Source organism: Ictidomys tridecemlineatus, chromosome 3 (genome assembly GCF_052094955.1).
Source record: "Ictidomys tridecemlineatus isolate mIctTri1 chromosome 3, mIctTri1.hap1, whole genome shotgun sequence".
NCBI lineage: Eukaryota > Metazoa > Chordata > Mammalia > Rodentia > Sciuridae > Ictidomys > Ictidomys tridecemlineatus.
Genome location: NC_135479.1, coordinates 113,950,756 through 113,976,869, shown reverse-complemented (window position 1 = coordinate 113,976,869; position 26,114 = coordinate 113,950,756). Strand labels below are relative to the sequence as shown.

At 33.9% G+C, this 26,114-nt stretch overlaps 1 protein-coding gene across 6 annotated transcripts in view; it reads right to left on the bottom strand.

The window, feature by feature from the left end:
* Nucleotides 1-635: 635 nt before the first annotated feature.
* Nucleotides 636-26,114, bottom strand: part of LOC101973364 (EGF-like and EMI domain-containing protein 1) — a 616,632-nt gene continuing 591,153 nt past the window's right edge. For 5 of the 6 annotated variants that reach the window (XM_040270043.2, XM_040270039.2, XM_040270045.2 and 2 more), the window contains 5 exons: nt 21,456-21,584; nt 18,770-18,898; nt 15,558-15,686; nt 13,604-13,732; nt 636-9,284 (listed from right to left, as the gene is read on the bottom strand). In XM_040270043.2, the coding sequence (XP_040125977.2) occupies nt 9,133-9,284; nt 13,604-13,732; nt 15,558-15,686; nt 18,770-18,898; nt 21,456-21,584 (668 nt within the window). In that variant the 3' untranslated portion in view covers nt 636-9,132. Of the gene's footprint in view, nt 9,285-10,015; nt 13,239-13,603; nt 13,733-15,557; nt 15,687-18,769; nt 18,899-21,455; nt 21,585-26,114 lie in introns of those variants that run through there. The other variant, XM_040270041.2, reaches the window with a different exon arrangement.

The window sequence follows — 26,114 nt, the reverse complement described above, 5'->3', positions numbered from 1 at the left end:
ATTCATCCCCAATGTAATATTTTAGATATGTTTGTGACTTTTAACACACCATGTCACAAAGAATTTTCATTGTAGATGTAGACACATTCAGTTAAAATAAGCACCATTTTCATAATACCTAGGATTATTTTAAAAGATGTGAATTATTGAGTAAAGCCTCATGTTCTCAATTTTTTAAAGAATATAGGGATTAAAATACAGTTGCCATACTTATCTTTTCACCAACAAACTATAGTCTTTATGTAGTAATGGGAAAAGAATTTGTTCTATTTCTAATTTGAATTTGGCCAATCTTTCTCCAAGTTTACATTTGAATGCATTTTCTTATTTAAGAAAATATTTCTTAAGCCAGGCACAATAGTCCATGCCTGTAATCCAATGGATCAGGAGGCTAAGGCAGGAGGATTCCAAGTTCAAAGCCATCCTCAGCAACTTAGAGAAGCCCCAAGCAATTTAGAGAGACCCTATCTCTAAATAAAATATAAAAAAGGGCTGAAGATGTGGCTCATTGGTTAAGCACCCTTGGGGTCAAATCCCAGTACCAAAAAGAAAAAAATAATATTTTTTACTTAAGAAGATATTGTTAAAATATGTTGGCAGAAGAGTATTTTAAAACAGAAGATATGGAAACATAATAACATGTTAAAGAAGATTTTAATTCAAACATTTCACCAATATTTAATATTTTCACCAATAAAACTTAAAAGAAATAGTAACTAATAATTGTGACTATACAAATATGGTAAAATATTTTGATGGAATTTCTCAGAAAGTTAACTGCCTGACTGATGATTTACTAAATTTCCATCATCATATATATTCATGTTTCATATATTTATTACATGTAAAATATATAGTTTTTCTATGTAGTGTCAATTCCAGTTTATATATGATTAAATATTTCAATAATTCATATTCCTCTTTGAGCACCATGATATTCAGAGGTGCTAACTCCTCATCATGTTTGAGAATTACCACTAGAAGGACACACACATCTGAATTGTCCATTTCTATGTAATTATTCTAAATTTCTTTGATTATATCTCTGTTGAGTAAGGAAACTATGAGGCAACATACATGGATAGTCACCTCCCTGAGGAACAGGTTCATTGATACTTTCTGGGATGTCCATCACAAGTGCTCTCACTCTAATGATAAGATGATAAACTTAATGCAACTTTTCCTTATAGTTGCAAAGGGGTATTAACCACTAATGCTTCTCACAGCTTTCTTTGGCCCTTATATAATCAACATAAAGGAGGAATTCATGCTTATATAACATCTATATGGGGGAATTATGTTTATCATTCATTACAGAAACTATCAAGTTGAGACAAATGAAGATATTGTTAAAATATGCTGGAAAAAAACCCCAGAAAATATAGAGTTTGAATAATATATGTTAAAGAAGATCTAAAAATATTAAATGTAAAATTACTTTTCTTGGAAGACAATGAAATCATTAGAGACCACTATCCTCTCATTGGCTTGAATTCTTTATATCTATATTTAACTGTTCCTCTCAGATGTAGTGTGAATGTCTAATAAGTGGCGACACCACAAGCTTGAAATTTAGAAGGATTTTAGTAAAGCTCACTGACTCTCCTTGCCAAAATAATTTCTCACATGTCAGAGAGAAGGGACAGATCAAATGTCACAAGATGAGAGAAATCAAGAGAGCAGAGATAAGACTTAGAAAGTCTTGGTTTTAGAACTTGTTCAGTAGGACTTGATCTCTTTGCCTTGGTTTCCTGGACTGTTAAATATAAGAACTGGGGACACTTTAGGTCTCTCCTTTTCTGCACTTTTGTGATTGCAAGCATTCAGGGTTCTCTGCTTTATAAGAAATGATTCTCTGTTTTGTTGGGCTAAATAACATAGTGTATAGCAAAAATCAAAGATTAAGTATCTCAAATTATGAATACAGGCTGCATTATAGCCTGTTCATGCACAAATTGAGATTAGGTTTATTTATTAATTTATTAATTTTTAAATTCAAGTGGATGTCTATAAAAACCATGTAGAACTAGAGGTATCTTTAAATCAGATTTTGTGAATACAAATGTGTACGTTTATCTAAATAAATTGCATTTTTTCTTTCTTTCCTTTTTTTTGGGGGGGGTAAGTATTGAACCCAGAATCTCTTTACCTCTGAGCTACATCCCCAGTTCTTTTATTTTTAATTTTTTTATTTTGAGATGTTTTACATATATCATGGTAAATAAAACTCCTTTACAGAGAACAACATAAATTGTGCTCTGTATGTGTGTTTGGTTGGGGTGTAAGGGATAATTTATGTTAAATATTTTATTTAGTGAGCTGAAAGAAGTTCACGAGCCAATGATACACAGATTATAATTCTACCATGATCAGAATCCATATACTTCAATCATGATATGATAACAATTTATGTAACCATTCAGTGATTTTCAGAATGTAATTATAATCATTCTAGTGAGATATTAAACATTGTTTCTTTGGAGTTTTTAATGCATTTAAATAATCGTTACAGGTTTTTCAAAATATGGTATGTGAAACTGCTATAAAATGCCCAGATGTTAGCAAAAGTTTGGTCTTTTATTTTCTAACACCTTTTTCTAACACCTATTCCTGTATAATTTTAGAATATTTCATATAAACGCAACACATTTCACATCTTCATAACAGTCCGTAGTGTTTAAAAAAGTACTTACTCAATTTTTCATATTAATCAGACAAGTAAGAGAAGAAGATCGTCTTAAAAGCCTTCATCAACATTCTGCTTTGTATTTCCAAAGCTCCATTTTGAGAAATATTTACTGGCTTATAGAGGATCCCTGGGAAGCTAGACAGGTCTTACTTAAAGAGATGTCTCAGGAATTTACTGGAAACACCATAAAAATGTGTGGTTGGGATGTCTGGATCAAGGATATTTCTGGGCTTCACTTAACATTTATCCTTATTTTTGACTAAAAATATTACTTGGGACACCAGGTTTTCAAAATATTACTCAAAAAAGGAATTTCTGGTTGAAAAATTCGGAATCTTCTTATTGGAAATTCACAGATCACAATAATACACTTGAGTTCCCAACAGTTACCCCATTGAAATATATTGTTTAGCTCTGTTTAAAGAGCATTTCCTCAGGTGTATGTGCTGGTGTGGTCTATATGAACCAACCAGATCGATCGTTCCTTTTTTCTTTTTCCCTTTTACTAAATGCTACCAATTTGGGATTCCATCAAATACTCTTCAGGAAACACTGCTCCATTCCCCAAGGCCTTGAGATCCTCTGTATCATCATCTCAGTCTTGTGACTGTGGCAGGCCGGAGTGTAGTCCTGGAAACAGGCATTTAGGAAAACAGTAAAATCTTAGAAATCCCCGAGGGTTGTTCAAAATATGATTCCAAGTTCAACTGCTATTTCCTAGGGCACAGTGAGTTGTTTGTTGAATCATGCTTTTCCAGTACGTTCAGAAATACGATAAGTAATGAGCTCTGACAATGATATGTTCACTAAAAGGAGTGCTTTCCAGCCCCTGGATTCCCAGAAAATGGATAACTGCTTGCCTGGAAAACATGTCTGTGCTGCAGAAATTGCCATAAAATATGGAAAAAAAATGATAAGAAGTTATATTTGGGTTATATGTTTGAATATAACCAAGCTTCAAATAACCAAAATTTTCAATGATTATGAAAAACTTCAGATGAGCAAGCATGACAGGGATTGTCCATTCAAGTGGACCAAGAACTTGAACTTGAAGCCCTGCTTGTAACTCAATTGTCAAAAAGAAGTTCTTCTTTGATTTAAAAAGAAATCCTTTGTGATAGTAACACAACAAGGTGAATGCACTTCGTGGCACTGAACAGTACACTGTTCAGTTAAAATGGTTAAGATGGCAAACTTTTTGCTACATGTGTTTTACCACAATTTAAAAAAAATAAAATTATGCTTTGAGATCCCACTTCAATAGCAATATAGTTTTAGATATCTGTTAGAATTACATGCCTTGTAATAAAATCAGGTTCCTAAAAGTATGTAAACCTAGCATGATAGAGGAGAGACTGACTCACTGGGAAACTCTCATCTCCACCAACAAAGAAGGCAGTAATGGGTGTGGGAAAGCACAAACAGTGGTCAGAATTGGGGGGGTATATTCTCTGCTTTCACTACTTAAATCCTCATCACTTTAGGGCTACAACAGCTTTGAAAGTGAAACTCCCTCCTGCATGCCCTTCTGTAAATTTGAAATGTAATTCATGATTTTTTTTTAAAAAAAGTTACTTCACTTCTTCTAGTAGCATTGAGAGTAAAACTTGCTCTAAGGTTAGGTAGAAAACATTTGATTTATCATAGGGTGCATTAATATAGGGGAATTAACAAATTTGAGACATATTCCTAGGCAAGGATTAATGAGTTCTAAAAGGATGGAGAATTGTAAAATTGATTGCATAGCCAAGAATATCTAAAACTTTTGTTCATGTTGGCTAAGGTAGTCTCCTGATTGTAACTTTATGAGGACAGGAAATGTATCCATCCTGTTCAATACTATTTTTTTTTTCCTGGCTAAAACAGTACCTAGTGTAATATGTACCTAATAAAGATTTTTAAATGATTTAGTCATTAATTGTAATATTACCTAATAAAGATTTTTAAATGATTTAGTTATTAATTGGTGATAATTCAAATCATTTATTAACTGAAAATAATTTACTTGATGTCACTTTTTAAGCAGTACCAAAAATATTATTAGAGAAGCCCCAAACAACTTAGAAATGCAAAATATAAAAAAAAATAAATTGAAAACCTGTGTTTTTGGTAATGCTTAAAAAGTGACATCACATAAATTATTTTCAGTTAATAAATGATTTGAATTATCACCAATTAATCATTTAGATATCTAATCAGTCACAGGTTCCATCATTCACCAAATACTTTCTCAAATTCATCCAAATCTCACATATGGAATTTTATTCATAAGCCAATGACTACATTTCAAGAGACCAATATTGTCAACACTTAAGCACTTCATATCCAGTTCTTCACATGAATCTTTTTGTCTGTTGGACTATTGTTGAACTTTCCTCATGAAATCTGAGCAATAAAATTACATTTCATAAATGTTTTTGTATCCTTTTAGAAGCATTAATGTATAATTTCCTACATATTTTAAGATATTCCATGGAAGAAAAATACTTTAAAATATTAATATTATTTTAATTAATTAATAGTCCTCAAAATTTGAGCTATTTGCATACAAACATTAAAATGAGAAGTGATTAAATGTTTCATGTAATCCTGATATAAGATTTAGAGATGAAAAAAAAGTACCAATATTTGGAAGAAAATGAAGAGGTATCCAACTGTTTTTAAATATATATCCCAGATTTCAGTGATTGGTATTGGAGTTTTCGATTTAGAAACACTAAAATGTAAACAGGAAAAGTTGGAACATAGTTTCCACATGATTAGCTAAAAAAGGACAAAACTTTAGAATCGCTTTGAAACCTATTTTAAAAGCTCACCTACTTTGATTTTTTTTTCTATTACAGAACCATGAAAAGTTATTTCAACTGAATTGCATACATAACTCCTAGAGTGTAGACAGTTGCTATTATTTGTTCACTTCATCAAAATGCTCTTTTAAATTCTTGCTACATCTGTATTACCAGGTCTTGGAGAAACCAAGGTGAAAGAGGCCCAGGAGAGGCCAGACCCTCTTTGCTATTTCTAACAAAGGAAATGCCATTCTTGCCACTAACTCTTGGAATGATTTCCAAGTTCTCTAAAAATAATTTAACCTGTGTCAAATAGCTGTCTCATCTGGAAAACTCAATAAATGAATGTAGAAGTTAGAAAGAGTAGGGAAAGTTAGGTGTTACACTGAAATGGTATATCCCAGGCATGTTGGGTTGGGACTCCAAATTAGCCAACACACTTCCATCCATCTGCTTACTTTTCTTTAAACTTGAACTATATTATTGCAGAAAAGCATAATAATCCCCACTCTGATCTTGTGTTTCAAATAAAAGTGCCTAAAGCATCACAGCACAAGCACTTTTGTAAAGAGGTTAAATATTAAGCGTGGATGAATTTCCTTTGGGGATCAGCAGTTCTATATTAAAGGACAGATTATTCAGAGATGAAAAGTAGGAGAAGTAATTTACAAACTATTCCTATTCAGTGACAAGGATTCCAATTTTGCATTGAACTGTAGCTTAAAGAGTACATACCTAACAATAGATTCTTTACAATTTTGTGCAAATTATTTCTTGGTAACTAAATCACACTTTACCCAAATAGCTAAACCTCAGGCAAATCCTTATATAATGTGAAAGTGAACAGTATGCTTTATTTGTTCTAAGGATGATGGTTTTATATATTATTTTCTTCTTTTGAAACATTTTTAACATGGCAGTTATTAGAAACCATATTTTAAAATGATGTTATATGATTTTGGAAGGAAATTACATTTTATACATTTTTTGGCTATCATATTATTTGAGATTAACATTTATTATACATTCATCTACATGTGAAATATTGCCTCTAATGATTTTCAGAATGTGCTAGTGTCCTCAAGCAAGAGAACTGTACTATTTTAGGAAGTCTGACTGCACTGACCATTAATTTTTGCAGGATATCACTCTGCTAAAGTTTGGAGCCTAAGTTTCTCCCAAAGGTCTTTGTGGTGAAGACGTGGTCTCTGGCATGGCACTATTGGGGAATGATGGAATGTTCAAGAGGAGGGGCCTAGTGGGAGGTCTTCAGGCCATTTGGAGCTTGTCCTTGAAGAGGATAGTAGGTTCCTGACCATTTTCTCTTCTTCTTTCATACAGTGGCCATGAGATAAGCAGGTTTGCTCTACCATGTCCTCCCACGGTGATGTGCTGCCTGCATCCCAAGATGCCCCAAAGCAATAGGCCTAACCAGTCATGGACTGGAATAGCCCAACCTGTGACCCCAAATGAACCTTTTTTCTTTAAAGTTGATAATCTCAGTATTTGTTATAGTATTAGAAAGCTGACTAGTACATATACAAAGATGATTTTTTTAAGGTAACCAAAATGACAATGGAAACATTCTGGATTTTAAACATTTTTCTATTTCATTTTTAATATGAAAGAGACAAGTTGTAAAAATTTTTTAAAGAAAAGGGACTGTGGCAAATTTTATATTTGTTCTAGCTGACTATATCAAGATGAAAGTGGAACTCCACTTGTCTAAAAGTCTTGTGATAGTGCAAATATAGGTTCATGCTATGGCTTTCTTTCCTGCTTTCATAAGTGTGTGTGTGTGTGTGTGTGTGTGTGTGTGTGTGTGCCCACTTGCCTCTACGTGTGTATGTGCATGTCCAGGGTGGAAAAGATTATGAAATAAGATAATATATGGAATGTCTAACCCTTGCTGAGAACTGGTGCTCAACACTTGGCCTCTGACTAACAAAGAAATAGGTGATATATATGAAAAATTTTGCCAAAAAAAATCTATAATTCTTTTCTTTCTACTAAATCTAGAGTTGCTCTTACATCTTACTGGAGATTCTCAGGTAAGGAAAAGAAATCTGATTTCTTGTTATTTACCCTCTTTGAGTTACTGTCTTTAATAACTGCTAAAAATGAAAGAAGCACACAGGTGGATACTAGCCCAAGAGAGAATGTTGGTTTTATGCTGCTTAGTCTCTCTGTAGGTTAGATAGTTATAATCCAGAGAAAAGAAAAATGTTGAATAAGGAAAGTGGGCAAATGTTCAGAAAAAAACATGTTTTTTAATTGACTCCAACAAATAATTGGAATACTAATTACTATATAAATAGTTAAAATGCATGTAAATGTAAAACTTTAATTCCAAATATTGAATAAAAATTAAAAAGTAAATTGTATCTCTTTTAATACTAAGCTAAATTATTTATAAAGAATCCCTGAGGAAATGCTCTCTCGTTAGAATCTTTATTTCACTTAATGACATTAATTGTGGCATAGCTTTCCATGCAGGTAGGCTGAAATAGAGGAAGATAAGTTTAAGAAAGATGAACAACTGTATTGAATTGATAGAAGTAAGTATTTTTCATCCATTCTGCCTTCAATTTATCCTAAATCAGTTTTGATTTTAAAGTCTCTCGTCATTTGTATAAATAACATCGAGTCGTGTACTTTTGCTATTTTCTATTTCTGAAAAAGCATGGGAAATGGGTAACCTGAGTAACATTTCCAATCAAGAGAGTTATTGTTTGTTAATGTAAATTAGCTAGCAGTCTGAAAATCTAAATGTTTATAAAATATTTGAGAGCAAAAATAAAATTGTATTTATCATTGTGTCTTTCTTGGGCTTTTCCCAGGGCCCATTTTATGCTTACAAGTGGCTGTAAAATTATCCTAAATGATGAGCAATTTGATTCAAGATTACCAATCTGGATTAAGAGTCTAAATCCAATATGGTCCTAATTTATGGGAAATTCATGTCCCCCAGAGTAGGCTAAGCACTGGCCTTAACCACTTCTATCTGCTTTTTTTTTCCTGTCTCCTGGCCAGCGACAGGAAAAACAGCACTAAACATTTTGATGATTCACTGTAAATATGTATGTCATCCTTTTCCCCTGATCTTTATGTGGCTAGAATCTTAAGAGTCTGCCACACCAAGAGTCATGTTTGAAATACAATACATTAGCAATGTGAAGCAGAGTTAGCTGTGAAGCAGGATCCCCAGAATAAATAGATGAAATTCTAGACATTTCTAAAGAGGATCCAGCTCCTTAATGGCCACTGAGGTCTTCACTGAATAGGTGTGAATATTTCAGTGCAGTCCAACCTGAACTGAAAAGCAGTACTTCCTTCCAAATTTAAATACCTCCTGTGCACATAAAAAAAGAGGTTCTTTTATTAGTCCAAATGTTACTATGGTTCGGATCCTGAAAAAACATTCTCTTATTCTTGGGTTATGTTCTTCAGCAAAGGGAAGTTGGGAAGTTAGGCGAGGGATTGAATTAATGAGTGGAAGTGATAAACTGGAGACGTCCCGTTTTCCCCTCATAACAAGCAAGGCTGGGAAGAAGATGGTTGAGAAAGTACATCTCTCTGCCAAGTTCAGATGATAAACTGTGGGTGAACTTCAACCAAAGTCTATTAGCCAACCAATAATCTGCTGGTATTTGGTTACTGAGGATGGTCCAAACCATTTTCCTCGCAGGTTGGACCCATCCTCCTTGAGGGGCAAGTGCAGTTCCCGTTGAGAGGGTTGCAAGTAGCTCCCTGAGCACATTGGCACTCCAGAGCACAGTTCCATCCATACTGGCCTGGCTTGCATTCTGTGAGAGAAAATAAGTAAAAATGACAGCAATTCAAATATGTTTCTCAAGCACCCTTTTCTTCTCACTGTGACTTCTTGGAACACAATAGGAAAATGATAGACTTGAAAAAAAAAAACAAAAAACCTTTTTGTATCCTGTGGTATCTTTTCCCCATGCTAGAATGTTGTATAATGAAAGCAACTATTTCAAAAGCAACCAGGAGGAGGGTAGTGGATAAGAAGGAAGTGTGTGTGACAAAATGGGAAGAGGAGAAGTCAGGACAGCCACTGATATTTTTAAAGTGCTTTCCCAGAATTAGATTATTCAGTAACATTTATAGAAGTAGCATTGTGAGGGACACAGGGAAAATGGATTAGTTGCCTGGAGGTCAGAAAAAAGGCAAGATGCACCCTGAATACACAATACCTGAGACTTGTCTTCAGGTTAAAAACACGATTATTTGTGCTTCTGTTGTTGAAAGTGAAATGGCTTTAAATTCAACTCTTTCATCTCTTAAAATATGTCAAGGGGCCATAGATCCCCTGTGTGTGAGCTGCTGCAAAATCCCGCTCTATGCACTGAGAGATTCAAACCATCTCTAAGTTGAATCGTACTATACTTACAACCAGTAGGAAAATGAAGGGAAGGAATAAAAAGTGTTAGATTTATAAATAACTAAATGTGGAATAAAAGGGGACAGCCTGGTTGTTTGCTCTTTTAGTCTGGTATCCAGGAAAGAATTAGCAGAGAAAAAAAAAAAAGGTTCATTTTTTGAAGGATTGTGAGGATAAGAAAGCCCAGCCCAGCCCACAGGAAAAAAGTAACCTCACATTTCCTGGCCAATCTGGCAGGACTGAGAAGTCACTCAACTTACCAATGTTTAAGGATCAGAGAGACTTCGCTTTGCTTTCAGGACAGTCACCTACTTTTGTCCCATTAGCAAAGGGGGTTCTTCTTAATACATTATCTTAATTGATTTTAACAAATACCTTTAAGTTGGGCATGGCAGTGAGGTAAGCTCTCCCATTCTAGAGAGAAATAAACTGAGGTTTGATATGGCATAAGTGACCTTCTTAATTGTTACATCCTTGCTGAATGGCAGGGCTGCATTTCTGAATTCTCACCTAGTGTTCTTTCCTCTTCCTGCACTACTACGAAGAAGACATAAGGCATATGTAGAAGAAAGCTCAAAACAAGAAAGTAGCAGGTTGGAAAAAGTAAAAACTTCAGAAATATCATTATAAACATGAGGATATAGGTAGGATTGTTAATTTGACCCCATGGGCAAAATTTTGTTGAATACATCTTTATTGCCTCAATATCCTCTTTTCTGGATTAGAGATTGGTTCCTCATAAATATTTCATGAGCAGTTGGATGCTTAGTTTAGTTTTTCAACTCTCTTGAAGATAGGCTAAGTTGTGGTCTACCTCTCTCATCTTAATCAACTAATTAGATTAATTAGATTTTAAATATGAAGCAAATAGAAACACAAACCGATTTTGTAACTTTTTTTTTTAAACGGGGCTCAATGTTAGCAAACAGCAATTCAATCTCTTCCTTCAGAACGAAGCTTTGGAGGCAGAGCAAATGGTGCTTTCAAATAATTCTTTTCTCTAAACCACTGAGCTTTGTGAAAAAAAAATAAGAAGTTATATGTTATTTCAAATTTAGCCCCACATGCCCACCTTGGTCCAGTGTACTGCAGGATTACTTAGTTTGGTGGTAAGACCACGTTTCCTTGTTTGAAAGAGTTATTAGTCAGGATCTCTCCTGAGCAGTACAGAATCTGATTTTAATTTATAAAAATACCACATTTTCATGTTAATAACGATGTGTATTTAAGACATCTGTTTGAATGTCTGAAAATGTTAATTTACCAAGGGGGGGAATAATCCAATAAAAAGTTGTTACATTCTTTTATAAATTAATATTATGGCTGTTTAATAGGCCCTTTACCAGAGTTCAAGTTAAAATGAGGTCTTTTATCTTTATGGCGCCTGCATAGACACAGCTGCTCACAGTTAATATCGCAGATGAACTGTGCCTAATTGAAAATAAAAATGCAAATAAAAGACCTGGTAGTGCATCTGTGTAGGCTGTGGGCACCTTCATGAGCTCATGACAAGAGGGACCTTGGGGTACCCATAGATCCACAGTAATGTGGCAATTTGCTTCTGGATGATGAGAGATATGTGATACAGAAATTTAGACTATAGAAGATAGAGGCTTCTTTAACTTACATCCTGTCCATAAGCTCTCTTAGTTTAGTGATTAGTTTTAATACACTGCTGGGTGCTATCCAATAAAACATTCTGCAGTGATGGACATGTCCTATATTGTGCTATCCAGATTGGTTGTGAATAGCTTCATGTGTTCATTGGGTGCTTGAAGTATGTCCTGTGTAAGGGAGGAGGTGAATTTTAAGTTTTAAATTTAAATTGATTAGCAATATATGGTTAATGACTATCATATTGGACAGTGCATATGGACAAGCAAAATCACTTCCTATTCTTTCTGTCCCCTGAGAGGTGATATAATGGGGATGGTAAAAGTTCAGCTCTGAACCCAGACTATCTATTTCACATTCCTAATCTGCCACTTCCTAGCTGTGTAACAGTGGGCAAGGTACTTAGCTGTTGTTTTTTTTTTTTTAATTTTTTTTTTATTTCAGCTTCCTCATCTATAACACGAAAGTGGTGATGACAGGAAGGGCACAGAAAATAAACTAAAATGCACGGTACATAATGCGCATTCAATAAACATATGTGGTTGTCTTCAGTGTTCAGGTGGGACCACAAATGCTATAAGCATTCTGCTTTTAGTGCCCATTCAATGAATGACGTATGTACTGCAGATATTTGTTCTGATAGATTTAGTTGTGACAAGGTTCAAGTCCTCTGTCCACTCTGACTTGTGAAGAATGCTGAGAAGAGAAGAATCCTTTCCACAAACATTTGCTGAAGCTTATCCTGTGTTAAACTGTGCTCTAAGCTTTTTTTCTGGTAAAAGAAAAATTTAAAAATAATATGGACTGGACTCTCAAAAAGCTTATGGTACACATGGATCAGAAATTTAAATGACATAGTTTTGCAAAAGAAAGAAAAGAAAGAAGAGGAAGAAAGGGAGGGAGGGAGAAAAGAAAGAGAGAGAGAGAGAAAAGAACTCCCCCCCAAGGTTGGAAAAGCCAAAGGATTCCAAATCAATATTCATAACCTCCTGCTCATATTATATAAGTTATATAAGTTCCATTATATAAAATGGAAGAAGAGATAATAAGGAATATAGCATTTTTGAGAGCCATTGGTGGTTTCTTATTCTGGAGTATATGTATACATTCACGTACAGTATTGCCTACGGATAGCCTTGCACAAAGTCTGGAACCAGACTGTTTGGGTTTAAATCTTGGTTCTGCCGCTTGCTAACTTTCTGTGCTCCAGTTTTTTCTTCTGACAAATAGGAATATGACTGACTAGTGACAACCTTGTAAGGTTGTGGTGAGAACAAAAAGAACTGAGGCAAAATATTTAGGATAATCCCTGGCATTCAAAGAAAGCAGCTGTATTGCTATCGATCAGAAGCAAGTGGGATGTACAGAGGTGAAAGCGCTGCTGAACAGCATTTTTTTTTAATGAGCTAGAAGGTTACTGTGGCTTTCTTACCATTATCATAACCCCACGTTATAGGATCATAGATTATTAGTGAAGGAAATGATCTTAGAAATACATAGTCTTAGCCTTTCTCTTTTTGAAGATAATAAAAGTAAATTCTGACATTAAACACACTGTTTTGGGTCATATATGAGGCAGGCTCGGTCTTTCAGGACTATTGTGAATTATTTCAAGCCTTTTGATCTGGCAAGCATTCATCAAGTCTAATAATAAATGATTAGTCAGCAATCATCTCAGTCTGTTCTATCCTCTTCTTAGGATAGTTCCTGAAGAATCAGAGCTTTTCATTCTGGGTCATTTTTCCTGTGATTGGAAAGGAAAATAAAAGTATAGATTTCAATTTGCAGAGACTACCTGGGAGCTTCAGTCTCAAAAATATTTCTGGGACTGTGTATGATAATTACTTTATTTGATTGAATTCTGTGAGTCACCTTTGTTATCAGGTTGACTATGTAGGTACTTACCTTATGCCCTCTGTCAACCAAATTGCCAGTGTGGGTGCCTGTGATGTAAGAATACAAACCTTGATTCATCTTGCTAAGGGGCAAGGTGTAAAGCAATATTCGGACAGTGTTCTTTAATAGAATGTTATTTCTAGCATAAAAGCGTCTGCAGATCTCTGTGTGAACATGAATCTGAGGGGAGTTCTGAGGTGCTCTGGCTCATACCGGCTTCACATCGAGCTCCAGTTCTCCCTGGTGGGCAGAGGCATTTCCCAGTTACTGGGTGGCAGTAACTTTTTCCTTCACAGTCACAAAGCTTATGGCAGTTGTCTCCAAACATTCCCAGCAGACACTCTACAGAGGAAAGAGAAACGCTGAAATATGAACCCTTTGAGATTTCACGGATGGAAATGTGCTACACCGTGGGCGTTTTAGTCAGCTTTTTCACCGCTGTGACTAAAGGATGCAACCAAAACAACTGTATAAAGGAGGAAAGGTTTATTTAGGGGCTCATAGTTTCAGAGGTCTTAGTCCAGAAAAGGCTGGCTCCATTCCTCATGGTGGAAGAATGGAGCAGAGGGAAGAGGCTCACATGGTGATCAGAAAGCAGAGAGAGGGGTCTCCACTTGCCAGATACAAACATATACCCTAAAGCCATGCCCCAATGCCCACCTCCTCCTGCCACACCCTACCACTTTAGTTACCACTTAGTTAATCCCAATCAGGGGATCAATTCACTGATTGGGTTAAGACTCTTACAACCCAATCATTTCTCCTCTGAACTTTCTTGCATAGTCTCACATGTGTGCTTTTGGGGAATACCTCACATTCAAACCATAACACTGTGCTTTCCAATATGGTAGTCAATAGATACAACCGGCCACTGAGAACTTGAAATGTGTCATGTGTGACTATGGAGGTGAATTTTAAGTTCAATTAAACAGCAACATTCTGTTAATGACTACCATACTGAACAATGCAACCTTTAAATTGAGATTAATGATAAAATCATCAAGATAACAAATAAAATCATCCAAATGGCAAAGTGGGATGACAAAATGAGATTTGCTGGTCAGAAGAAGAAAGTTTTAGAATTCTCAGAAATAAGGTTCATTCTCATTTGATATTTAGGATTTAAAATTGACTTACTTTGACACTGGTTTATATTTTTGAGAAAATAAATAAACTGAAGATAGAAATTTAAGGAAGAATACCAAGTCTACTGGCTAAGAGTGTTATTTTTTTAATATTTCCCTCAAAGTGTTATTTATTGTGCATCTTTCTAGAAGACTATACATTCTATATCTTCCATTATATTTCAAGAATTTAACACAGAAACAGGCACCTAATAGTTATCATTTTATTGAATCACTAAATAATATATGAATAGAGGATGAATAAGAGATAAAATATGTAAAGCTTTAGTGACATCTGAGAATATGTTATGGGACTAATAGAGATGCTTTGAAAAAGTCACAGACAATAACTTGATCTATCACATAAAGTTAAATTTCTATTATCATTATATTATTAACATCATCATGATCTTTGTAATTCTGTGCATAAGAATGTACACAAAATAGGTAAAAATGGTACTCCTAGTTGTTAACCCCAAACTATGTAGTCTGCCTGGCATTACTTCTAATAGAATTGATCAGTGTCATTGAGGGTTTTATAATATTTCAAATTGAGTAGCCTAAGTTCTTATCTTTATATCTTCATAAACACTCATAGCTGTGATCACATTCTGGTGATAAATGCCTAAATCACCTCTTTTAATATTTTCGTAGTCTTTGTATTAGCATCAGTACCATTGAACTCAATATATAAGTCATATTTCTTCAAAAATATTTAATGAACTCTTTCCTTTCATTCAGAGGTAGAATCTTCATCTGTTGAAGACCAGCAGCTTCAACTGTGTTCTGAGATGTTAAACAATTTCATTTAAGGGAAAATAACATTTTTGTGTATAAAAGTCAACAACAAATCAGAAGCAACAATGAAGAAGCAAAATCAGAAGGACCCATTAAATTGGTCACTGAGTGAATTCCTGTTACTTTGATGTCAGAAACTATGAGATTGTTACATATTTTCAGTTTGGGTTTGCATGTCTGCCCCTGGTTAGGAAGATCTCACAGTCACACAGAATGTTCATGTCTTATGCTTAAAATGACTATACCTTTTTCACACTGGCTGCCATGAAAACCTGCTGGGCAAATGCACTGTCCACTTCTTATATCACAGCTGCCTCCATTTTTGCAGTCACAGATGTGAGCACAATTCAAGCCATAAAAACCAGGTGGGCATGCTGGAAAACAGAAATGTCAAAATGCTATTTTAACTCTTAAAAATAAATAAAGGAAAAATTAAAGAATATGCTCCAGGTCATTTGTTTCTAAAGACCAAATAAGGAGAAGGAAAAAGAAAATTTGAAAATAAGGAAAAGCTATATGGAGAAGCACATCGACAACAGTTTACTCATATGAATAAGTGAACATACAGATGCCATCCTCTGAGACTAGTTTAGAAACACCCATAAGATAATTTGAAATATCTTCAAGTATGTGGAATTTAGTTGCTCTGACGTACCATAGTTGGCAAAAACATCACTAAACCCTGTCAAACTATAAACACCTAAAAGAACAGTCTTCAAACTTCAGATTAAAGATAAGTTTAATGATAATAATTTTGAATTGTTTTTTCATAAGACAGTGTCTGTGGAAGATGATTCATATAGTTTTTTTAAGAGAGAGAGAGAAGAGAGAGAGAGAGAATTTTGTAATATTTATTTTTCAGTTTTCAGTGGAAACAACATCTTTATTTTATTTTTATGTGGTGCTGAGGATGGAATCCAGTGCTCCGAGCATGCCAGGCATCCCCAGTCCCTTATATAGTTTTTGATATTTAAAATCCTGGGAATGGACAACAGAGAGGGTATGAAGCACAGGGGAAGGGGAGTAAAGGAGAGAGAAAGAGGATAAAAAACAGGAAATATGGTGCACATCTTACATGGATGTTGGAAATTTTGGGGAGAGGGGTACTGGGAATTGAACTCAGGGGCACTCAACCACTGAGCCTCATCCCCAGTCCTATTTTGTATTTTACTCAGAAATAGGGCCTCACTGAATTGCTTAGTGCCTTGCTTTTGCTGAGGCTGACTTTGAACTCTAGATCCTCCTGCCCTAGCTTCCTGAGCTGCTGGGATTACAGGTGTGTACCATCTTGCCTGGCCAGAATTTGGAATTTATAGTCAATGAAATTGAATCATTGAAAAATTTCCTTACATCACCTATTAAATACAATACACAACTGCCTTCTGGTAAGTCCAGCATGTTCTATTTTTCCTCCAGAGTTGAAGATCACTACTTTTGTAAGTTACTTTTTGTAACCATTAGGAATGATGGTTCACCTTTAGAAACCTTGTATCCAAGCAAATGTCTTTCTTTATAAGCTAAATTGTTATCTGCCTAAGGAGATGGTCCTCTTTGAAGTGTTCCAGAACTAAGCCTGACTAGAACAAAGTATCTCCATTTCTTATCTCCAGGTTTCCTTAGAGATAAGTCTGCCATCCACCTATGAAACAAAGTTTACTCACCCTTTAATTTTCATTATTTCCCCTTGTCTTTCTTTCTTTCCTACTTTCCTTCCATCCATCATCCTTCCTTTCTACTTTTTATCTCTCTCTGTCTCCCCTGGTTCCCTACCCCGTTTGGGGCACAGAGAGCTGAGTTTGCCCATGTTGATGGAGTTGACCCTTCTCATGTCTGCATAGAGTTACTCAGGACAGATGTATCATTAGGAAAGAAATTAAGGAGTAGAAAAAGGAGGCAAACACAAAAGGAAATAACAAGAGAATTATATATATATATATATATTCCTCCATTTACAGATCTTAAAAAACAAACAATAAGTGGAAATCTAGTTCAGATTTTTCTGCTTTTCATTCTTATGAAATTAATTTTAATTGAGACTGCATTCAAAAATCAGATTTTTTCTATATTTAGTTATGTATAAAACTAGGATCATAAAGGTAGCCTTGCTTGACCTTTTCATTCCCTTAAATAATACTATTCTTCCATGTTTCCTGGTTTGGAAGTTTAGAATCATCTTTGAATTTTTCATTTTCCTTATATCCACGTCCACCTCAATCACTAATGCAGTCGATAGTTTTCTCAAAATGTTCATTCATTTCCATTTCATTCCAATCCAGATTTTTAAAACCCTGGATTATCATTCAAGTTTCCCAGGTGTCCTCCACTGATGAGTCCTTTTCCTAATAATCAATAATGTACCCACATTCAGAGTTATTTCATCAGAGTGATATTTCTTATTTACTCAAAACCTTCCCTGATATCCCACTGCATGTAGGATAAAATCGATGGATTTCAAATAAATATTTTTCTTCTTTTATCTTTTATTCCAATTTCAAAAACAAAACAAAGAAAGAAACAAAAACCATAAGACATTTGTTCCCATAGTCCCTGATCCAAAAAAAAAAAAAAAAAAAAAAACCTCAACTTAGAATCATTGCCAGAGTTCTAAACTCTCAAAGGCTTGGTAATATCTGTTCCTATGAAATACATTTGTCAGGATGATACAAAAAGGAACATAGTTAATATCATTTCAGAGACTTTAGAAAATGCTTTTCATTCTAAATAACTAATATTCACTGAGCTTTTGCCAAAGTTCTCAGTGCTAAAGTTTCCAAGGTATCTTCTTACTTGGTCCTCACCACAACCTTAAAAGGCAGCTGGCTATTATTAGCTCCACTCTATAGATGGTGACACTGGGAGAGGTGGACCACACATGACTAATTCTAGAGCCTAAACTCTCAAATCTTAATCTCTTAACTGTCTTGTCCAATAGAACTCTCTGATGCCAAAGACAAATTACTCTATATTACTTGCATTCCTAATTTTAGCTGAAAATATAAATTAAGAGACAATATAAATCAACGTGTTCAAAGAGAACTTGAAGGCAGATATTTCAGAGTCAAGTCTAGATTAACATGACAGAAATAAGTAGCTTCCCCATCTGTTATTGCCTTTGGGCAGCTATCAGAAGAATAATTTTGTTCTGAAGGACTTGTGGTGGCTCTCAGGGCATATTATCTGCCAGTGTCTACTCCAAATAATCATGGGTGCATAGAACAATTTCTTGGAGAGAAGAACCAAAAAGAACTAAAAAGACCAATTTTTTTTCAACATGACAGTTGTCAATGTCTAGAGATTAAATGTTAACTGTGAAATTAGTTCTAATTGCAAGAATATACACCAAAAGCTTTCTAGTTTGATATAATGTGAATATATTACTTCTATGATTTTTGAACTTATTTTGAAAGCATAGAAAATTTACAAATACCGTAGTATGACCATTAATTTCTCTGCTTACCATGCTCACAGCTTTGTCCATAATAACCTTGGAGGCATTCACAGCTTCCAGAAAACCTGTTGCAAATTCCATAGTTCTGACATGTGCAATTAAAATGGCAGTTTGGGCCATAATAACCAGGAGAACATTCTGAGAAAGAAACCATGAAGCCATTATTTTTAGTTAACAGACAACTGAATTTAAAATGAGTTCAAAAGCTGGAAGAAAAAAAAAGAGACTTAATGAAAAAAAATGAAAGCACATGAACCATTGGCTAGCTCAACCAATTAAAATAAAGCACGCACATGTCCAGAATATTTTTTAAAGGATGGAGGAAATAACCATCAAAAATAAATAAATTTCAAAATTATAACCAAATAGATTTTTAAAATAAAATGAAAAATCTTACAGAAAACGACTTACCAAAATTGTCCTAATTTGAGGCAGAAACCTAGATAAGTCAATTACAATGAAAAAAATATAAAATAGCTCCCATATTAAAAAGGAAAAGCATCAGTACTGGTTTACAGGGAAATTCTATAAATATTTACCAATGAGTTCATCACCTTGCCACTTCAACTATTCCAGTGCATTTAAAGGAAGGAACATTTCAAATATATTTTATTGAGTGATTATAATATCAATTCCAATACGGAACAAAATTGCATAAATAACTTCTGCTCAATTTCTCTTATAAATAACAATACAGATTCGGTTTTAAAGGTATACAGATTCCAAAGGCACAATATAAAATAATGCATTATGACCAAATATTTATTCCTAACATATAAGGTCATTCAAAATTTAAAAATTCATAATATGTCATATTTATCAGCCTAAAAGGAAAACTCATATTATTAATTTCATATGTGAAGAAAAGAAAGTTGTAATACATTGAAACAGTAAAATATTGAATAAGTTATAAAATTAATTAGTCATATTTTAATATGAATATTAAAGTACGGCATCATACTCAACAAGGAGCAAAATATCTGAACTAATGGAAAGATATACCATGTCTGTTCTTATGGGATGAGTTTATATAAGAATCTTAACTCTTCCTGAGAGAAAGTAGACACAGGGACAATAAAACATCTGATTATTTTTTGTTTTGTTTTTCATTTAGATATTTGATTATAAAGTTCACTTGGAAGAACAAATGAACAAGAATAGGAAGAAAAATTCTGGATAAGAAGAGCAATTGGAAGGACAGAACTTTCATATTAAACATATCTAATAAAGCCTCCATAATAAAATTAGTGTTGCATTTGTACAAAGAGAGGCCAGTGGAATCTTAGATTTAGAAGGGCTATTGGGTTCTATTCAGCTCCATACTCTCTCACTTTAGGTGGGAAAACCAGTCCACAGAGAGGCTACCCAAAGACAGCCTGCATGGCATTAGCAGAGTGGTGGTTAGCATATATATATTTATCCATTCAAGTTGTAAGGTGTTCTTTTCTATATATCATGCTGTCAAATTTCATGACCATTAAATTAGAAGTGATGGATGGTGTATAATCACATTCATTGTGACCTAAAGAGCCATACACTCACAGTTGAAAACATCTAGATAAAAATTAACTGTAAATAAATAAATATACATGCAGACACACACACACACACACACACACACACACATACACACACACACACACGTATATTGTTTAAACTTAGGGCGCCCTAAGTTTAGGCCTCCAGCATACTGTCTCACAACAAGAACCATTGTTCTGAATTCTGCCAAAATACAATTTTTCTTCTGTAATAGTTTGCTCTAACTGTAGTTAGTAGCTGCTCTTCAGTGATGAACAAAATAATAAATTGTGGTTCAAGAAGAAAGTAACTATTAATATTTATCTTTTTCCATTTTAAAAAATATTTATCTTTTAGTTGTAGTTGGACACAATACCTTTATTTTATACATTCACTTTTTTTTTTTTTTAATATGATGCTGTTGAACCCAGGGTCTCGCAAATTGGAAGCGAGTGCTCTACCGCTGAGCCACAACCCCAGCCCAATCTTTTTCCATTTTTATTAATTAAAACTTTTATATATTGTATAATATACATATGATAGACAATGTATCAAGAAGTACAAGAATGTTATTGATAAATCAAAATATTTATACTAAATACATATATAACAATACAGGATTAAATTTTTCCTGATGAAGTCAAGTTTGGAGACTTCTGGCAGGTCACTATCACTTCCTTGCACTGGGTCTACTACTAATGTGAACTGGTTCTTTTCAGGCCACACATCCTCCACCCTGCCTGCCTCAAGGCCTCAGTGGTGACTGAGGTTCTCCATTTCTCTGCCTAGAAATTGAAGGTTCAGAGGATGAGTTTATATACACAATGGCTTTGAACTTAAGAACTGGCTGAAGAGAGAATGAAATTTTGGTCTCAGAGGAGCTCTTGCACATTAATAATATTTCAATTACTTAAGAAGTTTAAGAGTTTCCATGTGATATTCCAGTAACAAGATAATCAATATTTACATACCTATTTTTATTGAAAATGCATAAAAAACTTGCATGCACTTACTTGAAAAACAGTTTCTTCACTAGCCTCTATTATAACCAGTGATGATACTCTATAAAGGGTGTGTGTGTGTGTGTGTGTGTGTGTGTGTGTGTGTGTATACATATATATATGTATATATATACACACATATATATATGTAATCATAAGGTACTATAACAACTTGCCTTTTTCACAATAATTTCCTGTCCACCCAAGACCACAGGTACAGCTTCCATCCACGATATTACAAAGTCCACCATTTTTACAGTTACAGTTTAATTCACAATTTGTGCCATATCTTGTCTGGGGACATCCTGCAGGAAAAAAAGTTTTTAAAATGTCAGACTGAATGAAAGTGTCATATGAGTAAACATCTTTCTGTACTCCAGATAAAGTAGCCATATCTAGACAGCAAAAGCATAACACAATTAAAGAATCCCCCAGATCTATCTGTAGGCTCACAAGCACATCACTGTCATTCATTCACTTTTCATTCACCCCATAAATATTTACTGAGCTTGTACTATGTGCCTGGCACACTGTGAACTGCAGGTATCCTAATGAATAATCAGCAATAATTCCCAATTAGAGGAAGGAGTATTTTATATAGTTAGTCTCATAATTGTTGAAGAAGAAAGATGAGCAGTTTGCTCCTTCACATTTGTGTACTGAAATCAAAAAAGCATTTCACCATAGAGCAGTGAAGAACACAAACTAAAATGCACTGCCAAGGGAAGTTAAGACAAAAGTAAGTGACAAGGTCCAGACATAAGGAAAACAGACTCTCCTTCATGTCCAGGAGAAGCACCTGAATGATGGGAAGTGCTACCAATGGGAGAGTGGAGCCCCCTAGCCTGAGAATAATGTTCACATTTAGTTGATTTTGTCATGAGGAATATGGGCCCAATATTGCCAGCTAATAGGATTTTTTTTCAGGAAAACTGAAAATCCATATTTTATATGAAATTATCCAAACTTTGAAAGTTGGCAACTAATTAAAATAGTTTTACAGCACGGTGGAAGTCAAACTATGCCAGCCAATTCAAACACATTTGTGGCTAGATTTGGCCAAGAGCCTGCCATTTATGACCTCCAGTTTATAGTATTTTTACATAATGATATTTTCCACATGAATTATCTCATTTAATGCTCACAAATACCCCTGTGATGTGGGTAACAGTATTCTTATTTTACTCTTGGGAAAATCGAAACTCAGAGACAGCCAGTAAGATTAAGAATCAAGACTCAAATTTAGAACATCTGACTTCTAATCAACTATTCTTTCAATTCCAGCTAGCAGGAGAGACATTAGAGATTTCTTTATTTTTTTAATTCCAGCTAGCAGGAAAAACATTAGACAGTTTTTTTTTTTTAAACTTGCCCAGAGGCATTGGTTAATACAAAGCAGAGCAGGTATTTGAATTCAATATGCATGACACTTTTCTTTATTTGACTGAATAGCTGCACTTTACTTTAGAACTAAATGAAAGAAGGGTTTTGATTTTGTTAGGTAACATTTATAGTTGTATGATGAATGGTTGAATCTCCCTTGCATTTGTAATAGGCTACCTTAAGTTCACCACCTTTAAGTTAACTTCCCTAAGTTATCGTTTGCCTTTAAGGCAAATTAAACCTTGAAATGCTTTGTTGGAACCCAGGGAACTGTGAAAATATAGAATTCCTACTACCACTACCTCTAACCCCTGCTATCCCAAGATATACATATATATATATATTGAAGACTTAGAAATGTTTCTGCAGGCCTAAGTCTTAGGACAATATTTAGACAGAATTGTGAATAGAACATGGCTCTTGTAGAGTTAAGGTTATTGCACAATTCTTTCAAACAGTACGTAACAATATATATTATGGGATAAAGCATTCTATCGTACTCCAGTCTCCCTGATTCTCTTCTTAAATACCACCACCAAGTTTTCTCCATAGCATAGTTTCTCTTCTTTTACCCTGTCCACTCTATTGAAACCATTGGTCCACCCCATGCTCTCTGGCCCCAGTCAGTCTCCATTTGTAATCTTACCACATATTTTATGCCCTCTAGAATACATGTAATTCACTTCCTAATTATGTTTATTGTTTATTATCTTCCTTACCCTCTAGGAAGCAATTTGCAAGAATATTGTCTATTTTACACATATTGTTCTGTATGCTTAAACAGGCATTGACTTCAATAAAAATTTGTCAAATTAAGTGGAGGATGACTGAATAGGTTCAGAAGTATTCCACATTAATGAAGTATTTGTAGGTGTATCTATCTTCCTTGTTTAACCTTTTTTTTTAAGCAAAAGGTTAATAGAGATGAATAATAACATAAATTTTGCTTTATTTGATAAATAAAATTCACCCAAGATTTTTTCTAATTAGCATAGGACTGACCAGTTTTTTAAAAAAATAAATAAATAAAATAGTTGCATTGGAATTTATTCCATCACACAGAATTTATATTCCTCATTCCACAATTGATGGACAAGTAGATTGTTTAAAATAATTTTAGCATAAACAATGCCATAATGAATATATTATGTGTTTATTCAAATATAACATTATATTGGTAGAGCAAATTACCAGAAGGTTCTTTGGATAAAACAATATGTGCATTTTAAATTGTCGTTAACTTTATTAAATTTCTCTACAAAGAGATAAATACTAAGAAGTATTATCAATGTGGCTCTATTTCAATGTTTAGTTAATGTAGCATACTATGAAAATCTGATGGGGGAGACAATGGGATGTAAATAGAACTTAAGTTTGAATTTCTCACATTAGGAAAGAGGCTGAACAGCTTTGGATAAGCTCTATTGAGCCTGTGGATCCTTTTTTATCTATATATAGGGACACTTCTTTATTAAGAAAGTTAGTCCTTTGTTGGTCTTTATTCTTTCAGAGTTTGTTTATCTTTTGATTTTGTGTGTGTGTGTGGTGGAGATATTTTATACTTTGAAGACACTTTTGGTTTCCCTTAAACCCAAAAGACAATGTTATTTCTTTTTCTTTCATGATTTCAGATTTTTTCTCAGCTTTATATATGGTCTCATAATTTCTTTTTAAAGTCCTATGTTAATTCTTGTACCTTCATGGTTTTTATCAATTATCTTTAAGTACTTTATACAACCGGAAGTAATGTGGAGAACAAAGTTATATAAGATTTCCAACTTTACTTTTATCTAGATGGGTGGTCAGTGGTCTTAATGTAACTTCTTACCTAAGTCATATTATCCCTATTTTTACTTCAGTAATTCCTCATTTTCATTTTATTTTATTGTTTTATTGTTCTTTATTTTTATCACTTCTTATATACTAATGTATTCTAGAAGATATATTTTCCTCTAATTACTGAATTAGCTTTACCCTAAGGGTTCTAGATTTCATGATTGTTTTTTTTTTAATTTCTGGAATACCAATTTTATTTGCTTCTTTAAAAATCTACTAGGTATTTAAGAAGGTTATTTTTAAATGATGTGGTACAGGTTTTTTTTTCTTCCTGGAAATAGCATAAGTTTTGTTATTACTAAAATATGTTCTATGGACACTTGAAATAAAATATGTATTCTCTTATTATTGGATGGAGCTGTCCATACATGTTGATAAGATCATTTTGATTGCGTTTTTCTATAGCCTTGCTGAATTTATGTTCTATCAATTATTGACAAAGGGGTGTTGAAATCTCCAACTGTAATAATGAATTTGTCTGTTTTTCCCTTTAGAAGTATCAGACTTTTCTTCGTATATTTGGTGGCTGTACTGTTTGAAGCAGACACATTTAGGAGTTCAGTGTCTTCTTAAGGAATGAATTCATCCTTATAAAATGGCCCTCTGTCACTGGTAATTTTTCTCTGCTCTGAAGTCTACTTCATCACATGGTATATTGTTTTCTATTCTTTTATTTCCAACTAATCTATATGTATGTTATATTCTCTCTCCTTATATTTATGTATATATAGGTAGACTGAAAGATAACGTTGTATGTTTTCTTTTGTATGGAATATGACATTTTGAAGTACATACACATTGCAGAATGACTAAGAAATGTATCATCTCACATAGATTTTTTTGGTAACAGCATATAACATTCCCAGTTTACACTGCTCAAGAACTGCATTTGCTTATTCACTTTAGTTTCCTTACTGTACAGTAATCTCCTGAGATTCATTCCTCCTCTCTACCTGTAATTATGTACCTGCAACAAATATCTCCCAGGGCTCCCTCCTTCCAGTTTCAACTAACCAGCCTCTAACAATCATCATTATATTCTCCTTATATGAGATGAATTTTTCTGGATTCAGTTTAGGAGTTAGATTATGTATTGTCTTTCTGTGCTTGGCTTACCGAATGTCCTCTGGGTTTATCCATGTTGTCACGAATGACAGAACATATTTTGGTTGGTATATTTAGATGATTTTTTTATATTCAATGTAATTGCTAACATTTTAAGTTTGTCATTTTGTTTTTTAGTTTGTTCCATGTTTTTCATTTTCCAACTTCTTTTTAATTACTTTAGCATTTTGAATGCAATCTGATTTATCTATAGCATTTTCCAACTTATCTTTCCATATAGATTGTTCCTGATTCCTGTAGGTGTTACAGTATACATGTGTGACTTGTCATGCTCCACTGTGACATTTTTACCAATCTGAAAGAAGTGTAGAAACCTCAGATCCTTTATGTGCCTTTACCCTCCGCATTTATAATGCAATTATCTTAAAATTTTCTTCTAAATCCATTGAGAACTACATTTTTGCTTCCTTTGTCAAGCATATTTTAGAAAAGAGAAGGAAAATAAATTTCATGTATCTGTAATTTATTCTTTCCTTTTTTTGCAGTCTAAA